Source organism: Macadamia integrifolia, chromosome 13, assembly GCF_013358625.1.
Source record: "Macadamia integrifolia cultivar HAES 741 chromosome 13, SCU_Mint_v3, whole genome shotgun sequence".
NCBI lineage: Eukaryota > Viridiplantae > Streptophyta > Magnoliopsida > Proteales > Proteaceae > Macadamia > Macadamia integrifolia.
In genome coordinates this window covers 619,009-639,778 of record NC_056569.1, presented here as the reverse complement: position 1 = coordinate 639,778, position 20,770 = coordinate 619,009, and the positions used below count along the sequence as shown (strand labels likewise).

At 39.7% G+C, this 20,770-nt stretch overlaps 1 protein-coding gene across 1 annotated transcript; it reads left to right on the top strand.

Annotated features, from left to right (window-relative positions):
• The first annotated feature begins 420 nt into the window (after positions 1–420).
• Positions 421–2,375, top strand: LOC122060240 (9-cis-epoxycarotenoid dioxygenase NCED3, chloroplastic-like). The gene has a single exon (XM_042623434.1). It carries the CDS (start codon positions 430–432, stop codon positions 2,233–2,235), a length of 1,806 nt encoding a protein of 601 aa, XP_042479368.1. The 5' UTR covers positions 421–429; the 3' UTR covers positions 2,236–2,375.
• Positions 2,376–20,770: the final 18,395 nt, after the last annotated feature.

The window sequence follows — 20,770 nt, the reverse complement described above, 5'->3', positions numbered from 1 at the left end:
TCTCTTTTGGTAGAACGGGGAATATGTGACACGTATGATAAAACAAAAATAACCCGACGGACGAGAGAGACGAGGTTTAGAGAAAGAAGACGATGGCACAAGTGGGGTGGGCCTCCTTATGCTTTTCACGTGGGATTCCCGGGGTTCATCGGTCGGAGTGACAACATTAAACATCACCACCACCGCACAGGGTGTCATTACGGCTACTCCGGCGAGTCAATAGTCAACGTAGATAAATTGCCTACGTGGCTAAATCTTTAGTCTCTTATAAGGCCTCATGCCCCACGTAGTGTCAAATGCTGGCATACAAGTGTCAACCCTAGCCTCGCTAGTTACCCCACGCACTTTTTCCGTTGACTTTTCCTATAAAGCCATCTCCTCCCCTTTTGTGGTCTCCACAAACTCCTCTCTCTCTTTCTCTCAGCAGCCATGCAGTTGCAGGCCTCACAGCGCTTCTCTGTTACCCCATCGTTCCCAGGCTATGAAGCTCAAACAAAAAGGCGAAAGGCAATCTCTGCGATCCTTGTATCACCACCATCAAGGAAATTGATTCTAAACCTTGCTCCTCCAGTGAAGCCATCGCCAGTTCTGCCTCCTGAACCCTCTTCGCCGCCAATCGTTCCACCGAAGCCCAACTACACTCGCGACCTGAACCCATTTCAGAGACTAGCTGCTTCTATCCTAGACGCTGTGGAAACTTCTCTGATTGTAGAGTCTGAGAAGAAACACCCTCTTCCCAAGACAATTGACCCTAAAGTTCAAATCGCCGGCAATTTCGCTCCGGTAACGAGGGAAACTCCAGTGCAGCATGAGCTCCACTTAACTAACGGTCGAATCCCAGATGGGCTTAACGGTTTTTACCTCCGTAACGGTGCCAACCCCATGATCGCACCAACTGGTGGACACCACCTTTTCGACGATGACGGCATGGTTCACGCTGTATCATTAAACAGTGAAACCAACAAAGCTACTTATAGTTGCCGATTCACTAGAACGAGTCGAATCGTCCAAGAATCGTCCATCGGTAAGCCACTCTTTCCTAGGCCGATCGGAGAGTTGCATGGCCATTCCGGCATCGCACGGCTCATGCTCTTTTACGCACGTGCCATGGTGGGCGTCGTCAATACCAGACACGGCGTCGGCGTCGCGAATGCCGGTCTTATCTACTTCAATGGCCGCCTCCTTGCCATGTCGGAAGATGACCTACCTTACCACATCAGAATCACCGCCGACGGCGATTTAGATACTGTCGGCAGCTTTAACTTCTCCGGCCAGCTCAATTCCCCCATGATTGCCCATCCCAAGGTGGACCCCGCGACCGGTGAGCTCTTCTCTCTCAGCTACGACGTTGTCAAGAAACCTTACCTCAAGTGCTTCAAAATTGACAAGAATGGAAAGAAATCACCCGACGTTGTCATCTCCCTCAACCAACCAATCATGATGCACGATTTTGCCATCACAGAGAATTCCATAATCATCCCTGATCACCAAGTGGTTTTCAAGCTTACAGAGATGATTCATGGCAGATCTCCTGTTGTATTCGACCGAAACAAAACCGCCCGGTTCGGTGTTCTACCGAAATACGATAACGACGAATCGAGAATTCGATGGATAGATGTGCCTAATTGCTTCTGCTTCCACCTATGGAACGCCTGGGAAGAGAATTCCGGTGACGGTGATAACATAATTAGTGTTATCGGGTCATCCATGACCCCTGCGGATTCAATTTTTGCAGAAACAGGGGAACCGCTACAAAGTGTGTTGGTAGAAATCCGGTTGAACCTAACAACCAGCGAGTCGAACCGGAGGGAGATCGTTCCCGGTTTGAACCTAGAAGTTGGGCAAGTGAACAAGAATCTTTTAGGGCGGAAGACCAGGTATGTTTACTTGGCTATTGCGGAGCCATGGCCGAAATGTTCGGGTGTTGCGAAGGTTGATTTGGTCACTGGAGAGGTGACGAAGTTTGTGTATGGTGAGGGACGGTTCGGAGGTGAACCGTGTTTTGTTCAGGGTAAGAGTTTGAACCGGTTGGACCACGGTGAAGAGAGTGAAGATGATGGTTACCTGGTGAGTTATGTTAGGGATGAGAAGACTGAGAGGTCAGAGCTGGTGGTGGTTAATGGTAAGACCATGGAAGAAGAGGCTTCCTTGGGCTTGCCTGCGAGGGTTCCTTATGGATTCCATGGGACTTTTGTTTCTTCAGAGGAGCTGGCTGAGCAGGATCTTGGTCCATAGAATCATAGTTTTTTAACTCTTTTTTTTTCTTTGTTAGGTTCCATCCCTCTAATCCAAATTGCAAATATAGAACGGATAGAGTGATTTGTAAAAATGTATAGTTTTAAATTTGTATAGTTAATGGAGGATATATATATGTGTGTGTGTGTGTGTGTGTGTGAATAAAACTAAAAGGAAAGGCTGGGCAAATCACCCATTTATCGCAAGTTAGCGTCCATTGTGTCTATTTCATGCTCTTACCTCATTGACTTCTCTCTTGTATGATGCCTTGTCCCTTACCCCCATTGACGTCGCCTGCTAACTTGTCCCCCCTCCCCTACAAAATCCTTTTTGGTGTCATTTGCTAACTTGTCAAATGTGAGTAGTGTGTCTATTTCTCTCCTTTATTTTTATTGCCAGTTTGGACCATTTAGAGGTAGCCCTTACAAAATAGGAGTTAAATATTTTATTCAAATCATTATACTACATGATAGACCAAAAGCTATAGTCTTCTTATTGCTCATGTTTTGAACTGCTATTGGATGATTTAGAAGGTAATCTTTTTCACCTCTTATTTTATTTCAAAAGTTTTTAAATTCAAGATAAGAAAAGATTTAGAAAATAATTTGAAACTAACTAACTTCATGTCATTCTCAAGAATTACCATTGTTTCTCATATTTTTTTAATATAAATATAGAAGAGTATCTAATTCTTCATATGATCAATATAAAAGAATTCCTAAATTCCTAGGTCAACAACATTGTCGCCCTATGTCAATAGTTGATGTCTCTTCAAGTATAAATATAGGGTTTGCCCAATTCAAAAGGATGAAGTGAGATTAATATATTGGTTGACATGAATTAAAGTAGGAATACAAGAACTATGACTTGTCTCTATGTGGGTATAAAAACGTGTGAAAATAAGAGCATTTTATATCTCTAGTGTAAACAAAAGTGTGAGTTGGTAGGGTTGACAGCAACCCCCCCCCCTTTTTTTGGTTAAACTCATAGTCCTGGCTAGTTGTTGTTACTGCTAGAATACTTAAGTCAATTGAGAAATTTTATCTTAAAAAAAATTAAAAAGAACATAGAAAATGGAAGTAGGACCTATCGATATATGTTGATCCATAGGGTATTTATCTGCAAGCTTGATTTCAAAATAATTGGTCAAAAGACAAAGTAAAGCTTTAAAAAAATTTAGGACAACCAAGATGGCAAGTGAGAACTTGAGGATAAATGAGAAGGTATGTGACTGATCACTCTCTCTCTCTCTCTCTCACACACACATTTGCGGGTGAATATATAATTTTTTTCTATTGATCATAAAAGAAACTCTTCAATCTCCTTTAAGTCTTAACGTTTTCTTTTGTCTAAATTCTTTCATATCCAATTTGATTTTTTACCGGTTTTATGAAAACCTAAATCAAAACCAAACTCATAAAAATTTGATTCAATTCGTTTCAATCGATTTTGATAGATCAAACCAGTTGAGGCTGAAAATTGACATCCCACCCCAAGGGGACAAGGATAGCTTGTCTGCAATTAACAACAAAAAAGCACATGCTATCAGTGGCTTTTGAAACAAGATAGGAACCATATATTAGTGGCTCACAACTTTTAGCAGCTGGGGATAGGAAAAATTACTGATATTTATATTATGATCTTGACATTTTTCTTTCTAGTTGAGGAGAAATTTTTCCTCCACCTAACCTTCTAGGATTCATAAACCTCAACAGTTTTTAGTATGTTCCCAAAATACCTTTTCAATGTCTTTTTCTATCCATTTCAAGCTTTTTTCCACAGGTCTAGGAAAACTCCATCTTTTATTTAATATTTTCATTTTCACTTGAAAAAAAAAAAAACACATGCTATGAGGTCATTACAGCCGAACACGCACATGTCTATTCAACACCTACAACCAATGGAAGATGGCACAAGGGTGTCAACATATGATTATGATGGTTCCTTCCACACCACAGGATCAGCACAAATCAACCTGTCAATTTGGGTTTTGGGATCATCTCCTCAGATGGCACTGTTAAATTTGATTGGAGGATCTCGCTTAATCTCTCATCCCTTATCTTTTGGTCATTGAAACACTACCATTTGTTATCCTAGTAACCAGCTAGCGACCTTTGAGGCTCCAATGGATAGCCTATCCTTTTTTCTTAAAGTCAAGTCCTTATTAACCTACCCAAAAAACAAAAAGTCTTGTTAACCGTCTTAACTGTGCATAACTGCCATATTGGTGCATTATTATAAACAAACAATAGCCTTTAAACTCTTCATATGTTAAGGACCGATCTTAGCCTTTAAAGGGCCAAGGTTTGGCTAACAGGCGTCATGGGTAAAGGGGTTTTTTTCACTGAGAGGCAGACAGCAATAGCCTTGATGACTCCATCAAGTCTTTCCAAGTCGTAGGTGACTAGTTATTGCATGACTTGATGAAATCTTGTTAAAGTTTGTTAGTTTCCTTTTCCTTAAAGTGGGAGTCAATGGGAATGTGCACCAAGGCATCCAACAGAAGGGTGTAGGGTGATCATTTTTGCATAAATGTGTCTAGGACTTTGGTGCAGGAGTGCACCATCAATTAGCGTTCTTTTCTCCTATTTCTCTTTTGTTAATAATTTTTTTATTACTAGACAATGGTTATGATTTATAATCAAATTTTATTGTAATTCTTGTCTTTCCTATTGATTAGATTACAATGGCAAAAGGCTAGGCATGACCATAGTTAGTAAAAATGGCAAAGGTAACAAAAAATAAAAAGGGAAATGGACGATATGGGTTTTAAACAGTGAAAATTTCCGAATGATACAATTAAAAAAAAAAAAAAAAAGAGGGTATGGGTTTTAAACATGTAGATTTCAGAAAATGGTGACAAAAAAAACGGTAGTACACTAATATAAATTAAGAAATTATTACATTAATACTTGCATTTAATGTTCATTTTTTTTTTTTTTGGGGGGGGGGGAGCTGGTAGAACTTGCTTTTAATGTTCAACACAACTATAACATCTAACATTAATGCATATATCCATGACTTAAGTCCTAAAATATATCATTAAATATCATCCAACACCAATTCTAAGTTCATACACTATATATATCCAAAGTCTTATTGAGTAATGTAGCTTGGCTATGATGTTGTTCATTGTTGTCAACATAGTCAAACACTCCTAAAATGATGCATGTTCAATTGGAGTTGGGAGTTGTCACTTTAGAAACACTTTTTAACAAATGAATTATTTTGGAACTCAATTTCGGGGCTCATGCATTGAATTTGAGTTGAATGTGATATAATGAGAAATGTAGGTCATGGAATTAGCTTTATGTTGGCTAAAGAATCAAGTCTAACGAAGTTCGGAAGAGAGAGATATGGTCAATTTAGTAGACATTATATTCAACAAATTAAGTCTTAAAAAAAAAAAAAAATGTATGGAATGGGAGTGCTTGCCATTTGCCCTTTTTCCCCATATCTTTGGGAAGCATACGGAAAAACATATTTTAAGCGGTAAAAAACGAGAACGGGTTTTGCTAATAGTGGACATCACACCATGGTTGCCAACATATCATCCTCCCTCGATCCTCTCCCTTTGGAAAGACCCTATTCTCCTCATGTGTTCAACCTGTGATTTGCGCATGTCATTAGCTTACTGAAAGCAATCTCTCTCCCTTAAATAATAATTATAGTCTCACACTCTCACCTTGACCAAATTTAACTCACCCAGATTTTGTGTACCCACACTGAAGAGGAAATTACCACATTCTTTTTTCTTTTTCTTTTTTTTCTTTCTTTGGGTAAGGAAGGAATTCCCACATCTACTTACATTGGTACCATTAGATCACATTAACCACCAGCTAGGGAAGATAAATTCGACTTCATCATGGGGTTGGGAGTATAATAACGATCTAAAAATCCAATCACATGTATGTTCTTCCCCACGTTGAAGAAAACTCGATCCATAACAACAACCAAAAATAAAATGATCAAGTTTCCCTTCACCCACGGTGAAGGAGGAAGTCCTTTGTCGATAATTGTCAGTACCTTGACATGGTGCATTAGAAACAATGGATCGAGGTATTTTCAACCAAATACTATGAGATCATAATTAAAACCTTAGGACAATGGGTAAAACCTCCTCCAAGGGTATCAAATTACTTTCCTTCCTTAGAATCCAATCTTAGAAATAAAGGGTAATTTATAGCGTCACCCCCTAGAGAATGCCAATATTAAAGAGACACCTCCTGAATGATACCAAATTATACTCGAACACCTTGCCATCAGTCTATGTTAAGTAAGGATTTGAAATGACAATTTTACCCTTTTGACTAAAATACATGACCAAATCACATTTTACCCAAGTCCTTCAATACCCCTAACCATCACTCACCACTCACACCCACCATCATAAGCAAATTGTACTCATCTACTAAGCTCACATCGTAGAAATCCTAATTACCGGAGCCCGATGTTAAATCAGCGAGTATTGCAGGTGGAACAGCATCGACGCCGTCGCATTCTACCTGGCCTGATCCATAGTCGCCGGTGGAACATGTGCCTTAGCCTACAGAGTCGAAATGGCGGCCTGTTCTAGCCCAAAACGTCCTGACCACCCTGTTGGAGCTTGGAAGGAACGTAGTTGCCATCTGGGAGCTCAAATCCTGTGCTATCTAAACTTGGGTTGCCTGCATTAGCGAGGATTCCAGGCCACACTGTGTAGTCACATTTGCTTACAGATGTGAATGTAGCCCCTGAAGCAAGAGAGAGAGAGAGAGAGAGAGAGAGAGAGAGAGAGAGAGAGAGAGAGAGAGAGAGAGAGAGAGAGAGACGAGTAAGATGTATGATGACAAGACTTTCATAGAATGAAAATGTGAGAACCCAGATCTCAAAATGGAAGACCCTAAAGTGGGTCTTATTTACCTCTAGATATTAGTAACAAAAAAAGCTTAGGATTAATGAAAGAGAGAGCATGAGTAGAGCAGATCCATTTGGCTTTCTTCACCATTTTTTTCCCGCTAAGTGTTGAGACCTCTTTTCTTTATTCCAACTCGTTATTATGGTTTCATGAAAGAGTCAATAATATTGGACGAAGCAGTACTGTTTTGTGAACTTATTTCGGGCATAGTGGTTATCTATTCTTCTGATGATAGAAAAGATGTTGCAGCATTGTTTGTTGGAGAAAGAGAGAGAGAGAAAGAAGACGGGATAGTAGCAGAACAGTTACCCAGATAGGGCTTCTTTGATTGATACCTGACAGAGAAATAGGGCGAATACAGATTACAGAGTAGGATTGGGTTCAAATGAAGTCATCTGTGGTTCTGCTAAGTGAGTAAAGGAGAATGAGGGACGGAGAGCGGAGATGAGCAAGTAGGAAAGAACCCTATGTTAGCTGCTCTGCAGCCATTATTGTTTTGAAAAGAACGGTCATGATTAGCAGCAGGGGATAGAGTTTGTCGAAATGTATTAAAGTGATGATCTTTTCATTCATTCTCTTGCTTGTACAATGAGAGTTTATATAGGGTTTACAAAAGTATCTTATAGTGGAACTCTATCATCACATGTGAGAAGTAGATTAGGACTCTATATTACATGTAAGAGTTATACTCCAACTCTAATATCCTAGTGATAGACTTGGATAGGAGACCTTGCTTGGATAGGAGACCTTGTGAGAGAGAGTTTTGTGTCCAATAGAACTCCTACATATTAGGAGAGATGTGGTTGTGGCTGAGTATGACTCAACTGCTCTGATACACCCCATCAAGGTGGGGATTTGAATGTTCAAATCTGCAGCTTGTCCCGGAGAATAAAGAACCGCAAAGAGCTTAGAGCTTGGTAAGGATATTGGCTATCTGGTCTTGTGTGGAAATAAACTGTACTTGAAGATCTTTGGAGGCGACCTTGTCCCGGACAAAGTGGAAATCGATTTCAACATACTTGGTATAAGCATGGAAGACCAGATTAGCCGAGAGATATGTGGCGCCAATATTGTCACACCAGAGAATTGGCGCAGTGGGAACAGGAATCCCTAATTCTCCAAACAGGGAGCGTAGCTAGGTGAGCTCCGCACAGGCATCAGCAACATCCTTGTACTCAGACTCAGTGGATGATCGTGCAACCATCTTTTGCTTTTTAGAGGCCCATGAAATTAGGTTAGGTCCCATGTAAATGGCATATCCGCCCGTGGACTTACGATTGTCACTGTCACTAGCCCAATCAGCATCAGAGAACGCTTGTAATTGAAGAGAATTGGAGTTGGAGATGAACAACCCATGATCCTTGGTACCTTGGAGATAGTGTAGGATACGTTTGACTAGAGTCCAGTGGTCTTCTGAGGGGGTATACATGTACTGGCAGGCACGGTTCACAAAGTAAGCCACATCAGGCCTAGTGAGAGTGATGTATTGGAGAGCGCCTACAATAGATCGATATCTTGTGGGATCTGAGACGAGTGCACCCCTTGTAGAAGATGGCGCAAAGGTGGTGGTCATGGGGGTGTTCACAGGCTTACAATCAGTCATGTCGGCTCACTGTAAGAGATTAGCTATGTATCTAGAGTGAGAGAGAAGGACTCCATTAGATTTGTAGTTGACCTCAACACCAAGAAAGAAGCTGAGACGCCCAAGATCCTTTATGGAGAATTCAGTGGCAAGTTGGTGGAGGAGAGATGTAATGTGAGAAGGCTGATTCCCTGTGACTAAAATGTCGTCCACATAAACAAGAACATAAGTGACAACAAAATCCTACATATAGATGAAGAGTGAGGTGTCGGTTTGGGAGGACTGAAAACCGGAGCGTGTGAGAAACTTAGATAACCTGTGGAACCAAGCCCTGGGAGCCTGCTTGAGCCCATAGAATGACTTGTGAAACTTACAAACATGGGTAGGTCACAGGGCATCCTCAAAACCCTGGGGTTGAGCCATATATACTTCTTCAGACAGGAGGTCATGGAGAAAGACATTCTGAATATCAAGTTAACGAACAACCCAACCTTTTGATATGGCTAAGGAGAGAACTGTCCGTATGGTGATAGGTTTGATGATAGAGCTGAAGGTCTCATGATAATCAAAAATAATAATAATTTCTCAACAATGATCTCATGCCAGGGAATTGGAGGGAAAGAGGACATGACAATGTGACATACTCGTCCTCGTCGTTTCCTAGGTGGGTAGCATCGGGGGCACAGAAAAAGATGTTGCTGCATACGTGAGACGTAGCTTTGTGACCGTGTAGGTTTTTGTTTAGTAAATGGGCCATGTAGTTTTTACTTCGGTAGGATTTACACTTTTTGGGGGGCCCCACTCCAGGGGGTCCACAAAGGTGCAAACCACGTCTCAGCACTGGGTCTTGAACATTTTTGGGAAAATTACATGATTACCCACTTTTGGGTTTCCCTTTACAAAATTACCCACAAAAAGTTTTGGTCAACAAAAATATCCAAAATTAGGTTTGGGTTTACAAAACTACCCAAAACAGTGATTCTCCTTCCTCTGCCTATTTGTTTTGTCATTTTTACCCCTGGCTAAGGTTGTAGCACGGCCTGATGGAGGCCGAGGTGGCAGCCCAGCCTGATGGAAGCCGAGGTGATAGCGCGGCCTGATGGAGGCCGAGGGGGTAGCCCGCGCTCCACCTCTGCCTCCGTAAAGCCGTGCTGAACCTAGGCCTCCATCAGGCCGTGCTCCACCTCGGCCTCCATCAGGCCGTGCTTCCACCTCAGCCTCCATCAAGCTGCGCTCCACCTCTGCCTTCGTAAAGCCGTGTTGAACCTTGCCACCGTCAGACCGTGCTCCACCTCGGCCTCCGTCAGGCCGTGCTATCACCTGGGCTTCCATCAGGCCGAGCTGCCACCTCGGCCTCCATCAGGCCATGCTACAACATTGGCCAGGGGTAAAAATGACAAAACAAATAGGCAGACGAAGGAGAATTACTATTTTGGGTAGTTTTGTAAACCCAAACCTAATTTTGGGTATTTTTGTTGACCAAAACTTTTTATGGGTAATTTTGTAAAGGGAAACCCAAAAGTGGGTAATCATGTAATTCTCCCAAGATTCTTCCCATTGGGTTATGGTAATACACGTCATCTCTTTTATAAGAAAAGGGTGGGGCCCATCCATTAACCCCATATTGTCACTCTCACACAAAGTTGTGAGGTTGCGTTATTCATGGAACCAGATGACGACTTACGTTTGGGTCTTCCAGCTTGCCAAGTGGCAAAGTATTTACCTTTTCGTTTTTTAAAAGAGTTTTATTACTTCTAATATCCATATTACCGTCACTCCCTCGGTTGCATCTTGCTAGGGGCGTCAAACGGTGCGGTTTTAATTATTTGGTTCGATTTCGGTTCGATTTACATTTTGATAAGATAAAATCAAAATCGCATCGGATAGGAATAAGATGAAATCAAAATCGTTTTCATTTGGTTTCAGTTTTAACGGTTTTTAATCGATTTTTGTTATTCGGTTCACAACCAGTTTACATGGTGTTAATAGTTTCAGTTTAGAAAATGGTTTGCATTCTACAACTAGTGTGAATCCTATATATATTAAATTTCCTAAAGAGTTAAGACAGTATACATTTATATGTAAAATACTATAAATATTATAACTAATTAACTATGACCCTAGAAATTAGAAAATCAAGAAGTGTGATTGTATGAAAGTGAAGCTCCCTTCTCGGTTAGTACTTTGTTTTTTTTTTTTTTCTCTCCCCTTTTTTTGTAGAGACCCATAACAATTCAAAACACTTTAAGTCTTTAATACTAGGTTCTGGTTCCGATTCTAGTTAACCATTGGTTTTTCAGTTCGGTTCGATTCCGAACCAAAATTATGGCCCATAAAACCAAACTCGGATCAAGTTACTACGGTGCAGTTCTATTCTATTATAACAGGTTGGTTTTGATTTTGATAAACAGTTTCAATTATATATTGACACCCTTACATCCTGAATCGCTAAAAGGGTACAAAGGGCAAATTAAGGTGGCAAGGGTGTGGGTAGTGATTGTGACAAGTGTTATAATGAACACTATGGCATGGTTAATGCAACAGAAGTATGGTAAGATTTAAAAAATAAAAAATAAATAAAGAATAAGAAAAAAGTGGAGAAGGAACACTCTCTAGTCACACGGACTTTGCTTTAGCATGCGATCAATGAGGTGGTGCATATAGACATCAACAAGTTAGATTTTTTTTTTTTTTAATTTCTTTAAGGGTGGGAGCATCATTTCATTGCCCTATGTATTTGAGTGTAAGAGTCCCGCAACTAAGAATCATTCACTCTGGAAAAAAAAGAAGGGGGATCACTCTAGGCTGCGTGATTACTATACCAACATGGGGATCAATGAGAGCACATACATAAGCATGCAATGGATGAAAATTTTCATTTTATAAAAAGTAAGGTGGTTATTTTACCATTCCTATGTCTGAGCTCAGGCAGCATGCAACCTAGCAACTTTCTTTTTCCCAAAAATAAATATAAATGAAAACCTTTTATGAAACTTACTTCACAATTGTGTCATGTAATTTTCAAAAAAGAAATTATTATGTTCACTTTCTATGTTGATTTGTAAAATTTCTATGGGTTATATATATACACCAGATAACAGGATCGATCTATACCAAAATCTAAGGAAATTTACCAGAAAACAGGATCGATCTATACCAAAATCCAGTGAAATAGGGATCTCCTGGTTCTGTGTGGTAAGAAGAACGAGACCGGTGCAATTCCGTACTCCGATCCAGCAAGGAGACTGACACTAAGATAGGTGTGATACCTTACTTAGAACTAAATCGTGCTGAATTAAAATAAACAAGTAAATAAAGAACAAAACCATGAACTTAAAATAAATAAAAGTAAAAGGATATGAAATTGCACAAAATTAAAAGCTGCTTATTCAGATCTATTTCTCAGAATCAAGAGACACGACTGTAGGCTTTGATCTAAGGATAGAACAAGAAGCAAGCTATATGCAAGATGAAATGTAGAAAATAATGATATAATTTGAAAATTAAAATAAACTTTGTATATAATATTTGGAGATTTTGATACAGAGTTCTTGGGTAGGTTTGGGTTGGAAGGTTTGAGAAGAAGAAGGATGTGTTGATCTAAGAGGGACCTTTGGAGTTTGCTGGTGCTAACCTTTGAGGGGGATCGGACTTATAGAGACGATCGGAACCTGGAGTTGTTTGAAGGCCGACGAAGAACTTCGGGAGTCTGGCAGAGCTTGGATGATTTGCATAACTTCAGAGGGTGATTGCTCTCGGGGAGCTTCTCTCTCTTAATTCTAAGTTTGAACTACAAGTTACAAGTTTGCTTGTCAGTCACAAGTTTGCTTGCCAGTGTGTTTTTGGAAATGAGGGGAGGTGTTCCTTTTATAACATAAGGAAGCACATTTACATTTCATTTGAATTTGGTCAACATTTGGATTACATTTTGTACTGTACCAAATTAGGTACTATTTGGCCTTTCATTTTGACACTATTTGGAACTGTGCACTTAAATTTGTATTTGAAATGAACAGTTGCTGCCGACATCTGGGAGAACTATTGGCGCCGAAAGCAAGGTTTGTCCGAGACTTTTGAATTGGAATCTTCAATGATCGCACCACGACATTCCACGTGTCAGGGACACTATTGTCCGTATTGGTTTGATTAAGGGTCTTTGTACCATATTTGTCTAAGCCTGGTATTGGCCGGACTATCCTTTAACCTGGGACAGTATCAATACCTCCTTTCCTTAATAGGTCGTCTGAGGTTATTTGACTAGGTGAGTTTACGATTGCACCGGTCGGCTAGGTTTAAAATCCGTCCTAGCAGACGTTAAGGACCAAATTAAGGCTTGGTCGAAGAGGACTTTGATTTTGTGGCCCGACGTGATCTTCGGGAGGTTACTTCTTTGAATTTGCTTGAGGAAGATGCTTTGGAGCTGGCCGGCTCGTAATCAGGATCATCTTCATATGGATCTTGGCCATAGCATTGGGCTGGCATAGATCCTTTGATAGACCTAGACTGTATACACCTTCACTAGAGCCTTCATCGTCATTTGAGTCGAAGCCGAGCTCAGCTAAACGGGCCAGAAGGGCTTCTTTCTCACTTTTGATGCTTGATTTGGATGAGCTTGGAAGGGTCGGAACTGGTTTGAGACCCGTAAGACTTTGGATGAGTGCAGTTTTTTCACATTTTGAGACATCACAATTGTCCCACCATTTGACATTGAAGATTCGGCAAAGGACTGGGGCAACCCAGTCAGATGTCTGGAAGTCATATATTTGGTATTCCCAGTAAATTATCCATGCCAGACAACAATGGAGAAAGAACCGGAGAAGGTTAGGTTGGTGTGGTTGTGGGGTCGAGTTTCGACAAAATATTTGAAATGAATTTTGTATTTGAGGTGGAAGGATATCAACCATAGGACCATATTGGTCCCACCACCTAGGGAACCAGAGGAGTGTTTGGTTATTGAATTTGTATTCAAAACAGAAAAACCAAGAATGACGGTGAATCCTGTTTTGGAAACAGAAGGCTTTGTACCAGGCTTCCTGGTAATCACAATATATATAAGTTTGAGGATTAAAGGTCACGGGAAAGTTTCTTGTGGTGAGAGGGTGACTGCCCCAATCTTGAAGGGTGAGGATTTTGCAGATGGTCACCGTTGTGTGGGTAACTAGAGTTTGATCTTTTTTGTCATAATTGAGTTTGAATCTGACAGAGTCAGTGTCTACGAGGATAAATTCGTAGAACTATTGATTTTTTGCGGTAGAGGCCGAATGATGGTGTCATCTTTGAAAGAAAACATTTTGAGCTATCTTGACCGGAGAATCCGTCATTTTGAAAAGAGGTTCCTCAATAGTAAAGAGGTCTTCTTTATAGGGTTTCTCATGGTATTGGCTTTTGTGTATGGGACCTTGAGAAGTTTGGAGAGGTTTGGCTTGAGTAGTTTGCAGGCTGGAGCTTGGCCTGTTTGTAGTTTGGAGGGGCCCCGCTATAGAGGATAAAACTATAGCATGGGAGTAAGGTTTATTTGAGGAAGCCAACTGGGACTGGCTCCTTGTGACTATTTGGTTTGATGGTGCTGCAGAGGCACCATAACTGGATTTAGTTTTGATAAGGGAATTTGAGGAGGTGGACTCCTTGGGAGGAGCCATCCTGATTAAGTTGATTTGTGGAGTCTGGCCCTATAGGAATTCACGGGTAAGAAAGTCAGAGATAGAATTTGATTCTCCTTTAATATATTCTATTTGAAACTCAAAAATTGACAATAAAGCTTGCCATTGGGAAAATATTTGTTTGAATGCAAGATTTGAAACATCATTTTGTAAAACATATTTAGCTGCGCTACAATCAACACAAATTAAAAATGGTTTATTTAATAATGTATTTTAAAATTTTTGTATGTAGAGAACAATCGATAAAATTTCTTTTTTGATGGTACTGTAATTCTTTTGAGCAGAATTCCTGATACCATAAGTGAATTGGACTAATTGTTCTTTTTTGTCATTAGGGAGTTTTTGTTTGAGAATTTCTCCGTACCCAATGTCTGAGGCATCGGTTTTGATGATCTTAAATGCCTCAGGATTAGGGATAAATAAACAAGGAATTTCTTTGATAAATTTCTTGATAGTTTGGACTGCCATAGTTTGGGCCGAAGACCATGGGGTAGGTTTTTTCTTAAGCCGAAGGTATAAAGGTTCGGCAGTTTTACTAATTTGAGGAAGAAAATCACGTATGTAGTTTAGGCTTCCAAGGAACCTTTGTAATTGAGTTTTATCTAAAATTAGGTCAGGAAATTTTTCACCAAAGGTAATGGCACGATCGATAGGGGTAAAGGTATCCTTTTCGATCATATGGCCAAGAAATCTGACTTTGGTAAGGAAGAATTCCATTTTTCTTTTGGAAAGAACAAGGCCGTTTGATTTAATAATTTGATAAAATGTTCTTAAATGTTTGAAGTATTGCTCAACTAAATTTGAGAAGACAATGACATCATTAATATAGACAATAGTGAATTATCCGTAAGAATTGAAAATGTCATTCATGATCTTTTGAAATTCACTACGAGCATTTTTGAGGCCGAATGGCATAACATTCCATTCATAAAGACCGAAGGGGGTTGTGAAGGCAGTTTTGTATCGGTCTTTATCATGAATCTGGATTTGCCAAAAACCATATTTTATATCAAATTTTGAGAAAATATTTGCTTGATAAATCCTTTGTAGAAGGTCTTTTTGGTTTGGAATAGGATATCTTACCCATTGAAGGGCATCATTTAAGGGTTTGTAATTTACGACTAGCCTGGGAGTTCCTCGTTCAATTTCGGCAGCCTTATTAACATAAAAGGCTGTACAACTCCAAGGAGAAGTACTGGGCCGAATGAGCTTTTTGGCCAGGAGGTCATTGATTTCTTCTTTGCATGTTTCTAAAAGGCTTTGATTCATTTGGGCCGGTCGAGCTTTAGTTGGGATTTGAAGATCTGAAAATCCTGAAGCATATGGAAGGGAAACCATATGCTGCTTACAATGCCAGAAGGCATCAGGGACGTCAGAACAAAGGTTGGACTCAAATTTGGATTTAATTTGATTAATTTGAAGAATGATTTTGGGATTTTTAATTTGTATAGAGATCTTTTGGTGAAGAAGCTCTGTTTTAAGGAAATTTAATTGCTTAATTTTGTTGACACTTTGGTTTGTAGAATTTTGGGTTTGTAAAAAAGGAAAGACAATTTTTTGTCCTTGAAATTTTGTCGTGATCCCATCTTGGGTTATTTTAAAAGGTTTGATTTTTTCCAGGAAAGGTTGACCTAGGATTATGGTTTGGTCAAGATCTTTTGCAAGGATGAAGGTTTGGGGAAGACAAAGGCCTTTGTTACAAACATGGGTATTTGAGAGTTTGTATTGGACATTCAACCCAGATCCATTAGCCGTGTTAAGGCGTTGGGACGTTCGTTCATAGAACTGGGTTGGAATTGCTCCTTCATTAATGCAGTTGGTATTTGCTCCTGAATCAACTAAGACAATAACAGAGAATTTGAATGAGGCATTAATAACCAAGGTTATGTGAATATACCAATTTTGACAGGTAATAGTAGACAAAAAACCAGGGATAATTGGATTAGGTTCGGTTTGTTCTTGGTTTGCAAAAGGATTTGTTAATGGCTCATTGTTTGAAGTAGAGGCTTGTTGGTTTTGCCGATTGAGGAAGGATAATTGTTGTTTGATTTGTTTGATTTCATACTGCAAAGATGCAGTAGTGGTTTCAAGGGTTTTGATATGACTGGAATGGTCGGGAATATAGGGTTTTGATATTTTTTCGAACTTTTGCATAATTTGTTGAAGATTATAAGGTTGGGGGGGTATTTTGTGAAGAAACGTTTTGTCTGAGATGTTCAAGACAGGCCTTCTTTTGTTCAAGGTCTGTCAAATTATCGATATAATCAAAAATATTTGAATTAGGTGGTGCACGAAGCATTCGGACAAATTTAGAAACACAATCTTCACAGCTTAAGCCAATAATGCAAGAATCACAAGCACATGCTTGAAAATTCTCATTATTAGATGAACTGGAAATAGTATGCTCAGAAGCTTGAATTTGATTAAGTTTGTGATCCTCTTCATCAAAGGATGAAGAAGATGTTTTATGAAATAGGGTAAGGATTTGGGTTTTATCTTGCTCAGAAATTTGTAAGGAACTAATTCGTTTGGAGACTCTACAATACTTAGCAATGTGGCCAGGTTTACCACATTTAAAGCATCCTTGAGAGCCAGGGTTTTGTTTGAAATCTTTTTGATTTTTAGGTGCCTTGAAAGGCTTCCTATATTTATTGTATTTTGGTTTTGAAGATGGTTTTTGATAAAATTCTGGGGTTGTAAATGGTTTGCGAGAAACATATTTTTTGGATTTGTAAAAACTTTTGTAATATTTTCTTGAAGATTTATGTTTATTTTTTGTAGATGGTCTAAGTGGAGCAAAGCCGAATTGCTCGCAAAAACCTCCTAATCCTTTTCTGTAAAATTTGTTTTCTTTATTAATTTATTTTCTTAACCTAATATCAGTGCAAAGGGCTAAGCCTTCTTCATGAATTAAGTTAATAATTTGGCCATAAGTCATTTAATCGTATGGGATAATCCCATCATTTTCTTTTCTGAGTCTTTGTTTAATTTTTTCAGAAAAAAGGGTTGGAAGACCTGTAAGAATTTTTTCTTTCCAATAGGGAAGATTTGCATTAGGTCTAGTAAGGACTTTGGTCAGGAAAGTGTCTTTGTACCATTTGAAATCATGAAGTTTTTTGTACCTAAGGTTTGATAACTGCTCAGCAGTTCTATCTTTGAGAGGGGAAGGATTTCCTAAGAAATAATTTGATATGCTGAAAATAAGAGTATTAACAGCATCTTCAATGGGTTCCCCTAAGTGGTTAAGCAAGGGTGTTCCATTAGGAGAAGTTTGAATGGCAGTTAAAATTTTTGTTTTTTGGTCATCGGTCAGGATATAATCCCACCAACCTTTGAGTTGGCCAGTAAAGTCAGAAATAAGCAAAGTAGCAACTGCACTGTCTTCAGTATTCTGAATACGGTGTGCATTGCTGACCATAGTCATTTCCTGTAATTTGTTCATGAGATTATGTTCGGACAGATCATCTATGTTCCATTCATAGATGATACCACTTTGATAGGAAGCTTGAGGGGGTTTTCCTCTTGCTTCAATTTGAAAGTCTGAGAAAGTTGGGTTTTGTGTGGAACTTTGACCAATTTGATTAATTTGAGGGAAATCATCGGACTCAAAGCCAGAAGATGAATCCGAAGAATATCCTTCAAGGGTGAGAATACCACCATTACGAATGGCAGACTCAGCGGTTGGTTGGCTTTGAATTGGTGTTTGAGGGGCTTCTAAAGAAGTAAGCCGGTGATTAATTTGGTCGAGAATATAAGATTTGTTAAGTAATTTTTGTTGTTGCCTTGGAATATTATAAGGTTTGAATAAGGGTGTTGAGGATGGAACCGGAGCCGGAGTCATAGATGACGAGGCAAGTGGTTTAGGTTGGATGAGGCATTCAACTCGTGAAAGTTGAGCACCAATGGTTTGAAGACTTAAATTTGTAAAATTTAGTTGTTCAATTTGTCTTCTGTTTGGGTCTTATTGATTAGTAATTTTGAGCGGAGAAGCTATAATTTCTGTATTTTTATAATCATATTTGATGCTTTCCACCGGGGGATGGATAGCAGTTGTAGTTGGACCGTCCTGAAGGGTCCAGGATTTATGCGAGGAAGTTTGGGTACAGATTTGATTATGCCAGGGATAATCTATTTTATTATCTTAGGCATAAATATCAAAATATGTAAAAAAGAAAACATTTGTTTTAAGATTTTTCATGAAATTATACCAATTTGTTCTAATTTGAGCTTGTTGTTCTAGGTTGAAGGTTTTGAAAAACCAATCACGTTTTAGTTTGTTTTTGGGTGATTCGAAATCATTTCTAAGGAAAGGTTTGTCAATTTGGTATTCCTGATCAACTTGAATCATGTAAACTCCAGATCTATGTTCTGGTGGAGCTACATCAGAAGGTGTCGGAGATTGGGATTGATTTTGATTGGTTTGTTGCTTAGGATTGGCAGGTTAAGATACAGATGATGAAACATCATAAGTACCATGAACAATATTTTGGGTCTGGTAAAGTCCAGAGAGATTTGAATAATGAGGTGGAGTCCTAAGAGGAGGAATCCAATCATTAACAGGTGCTCTAGTTGTTACGTCTCTTTGGGAGGAAGACGAAGCATCAGAGCACGATCTTCTGGAGGTTTGGTAGACAAGAGGAGGAGGCCTTCTATCGAACCGAATGGAAACTAAACCATCCAGGTCTTGGGTAATAGATTGAATATTGGTATTTGAAACTTGAGGTGGAATGGTAGTAGTTTGCATTTGCCATTCCTCAGGGAAAGAGATGTCTTTCCACTGAACGAGTTTGGGGTAAACAATTTGACCGTGCATACAATCGGTTTTAAGGTAAAGGGTTTGGCCTTTAGGAGAAGTCCGAAGAGCACGAGGTTGGACAGTTCTCATAGCTTTGTATTTGATGTGATGGATAATGGAAATTGGGATGGTTCCATGCATCAATTTGTAACCGTGGGTTTTGAGGTTAATTTTGAGGGAGTGAAGAATATTTGGATCCTCGAGGGCTACAGACATGTTTGGGTAAACATTGAAGTGGACTGGTCCATAGTAGAGGCTGATTTCAATGGCTCCTAGAAGGGAATCATTGAATTCAAGGAATCTTTGATCTCAAAGGGCTAACAGCAGGGATGTGTTAAGTCCTTCTCGATGAAGGGGTTTGATGGCCACTTGAACGAGGCCGATATGGACATAATTGAATTTGTGTTTGGTGTATAATTCTTGTAGATAATTTGGATCAAAAAGTGTAATTTCTTTTGTTTCAGGAGTGAAGTTAATTGTTTGTTCAACGGTTTTGATGGTCTGCCAAGAGACCCAATCTTTGTCGTAAATTTCTTTGCGGGATTCTTTGGGCATATCCCATCTTTGGAGTCGTCGGTTGAGGTTTGTGGTTTGTTCATCATTAATTTGTTCATCATAACAGAGCACATTAGAACTTGTGCTCGCCTCACTTGCCGATCTCATCGACATGAAGTGGGATAGACGATTCATAATTTGAGATAACTTAAACTAGGGGTAACCTCCTAGATCTAAGTTTTAAGATGGTATTTCCAACATAACTTGGGCACAAACGTGGTCTTACACTCATCTGCCACTCCTCCCAAGAGTCCAAAGGCATATACCACGTCTAAAAATGAAGAAATATATATATATATATTTATATTGGATTTTGTGAAGCATTTCATTCTAGCATATTCCTCGAAAAGAAAAGAGAGTTTGAGCCATGCATATGCGTGCATGTTATGGAGTATGACTATAACTTTCACGAGATAGAGAAATGCTAAGGAAAGTAAGAGGCTGCCTTTATTAGGAAACCTTGAGGGTAGGGGTGTCAAAAAAGCCCGATCAACCCGAATCAGCCCTAACCCGCCCTGAGCCCGAAGAGGGCTTAGGCTGAGATTTTAGCCCATAGGGTGGGTTAGGGTTGAGATTTTCAGGCCCGAGGTAGGGTTGGGTTGGGCCTGGTTTGAGGTCTCAACCCGACCCAACCCAACCCAACCCATCCCAACTCAACTATGTGTATTAAGTTTATAATCATATAAATATGCTAATAATTATTAATAGGTACTTATAGAAAAAAGTCTTTCGTTTTCCATAATCTACACATGTGAAAACTTTGGTCTTTGGCCTCTTGTAATGCATTAAGATCGAGCAACCAAATAACCGATAGTATTGGGTTGGACTGAACTGAGTTAAACCTGGCTCAATCAAGGTCCATCAGGGCTGGGTTGGGTTGGGCTAAACCCGACAGGGTTGGGCTTGGGCTTGGGCTGGGCTGGGCTGGGCAAAGGTTAAAACCCAGCCCAACCTGGCCCATTGACACCCCTACTTTAGGGTGTGGTTCCCATATCTGTACCTTTGTTTCTCTCTCTCTCTCTCTCTCTCTCTCTCTCTCTCTCTCT

Coding starts and splice junctions, on each gene's coding strand:
- LOC122060240 (XM_042623434.1), top strand. CDS start 430: ATGCAGTTGCAGGCCTCACAGCGCTTCTCTGTTACCCCATCGTTCCCA.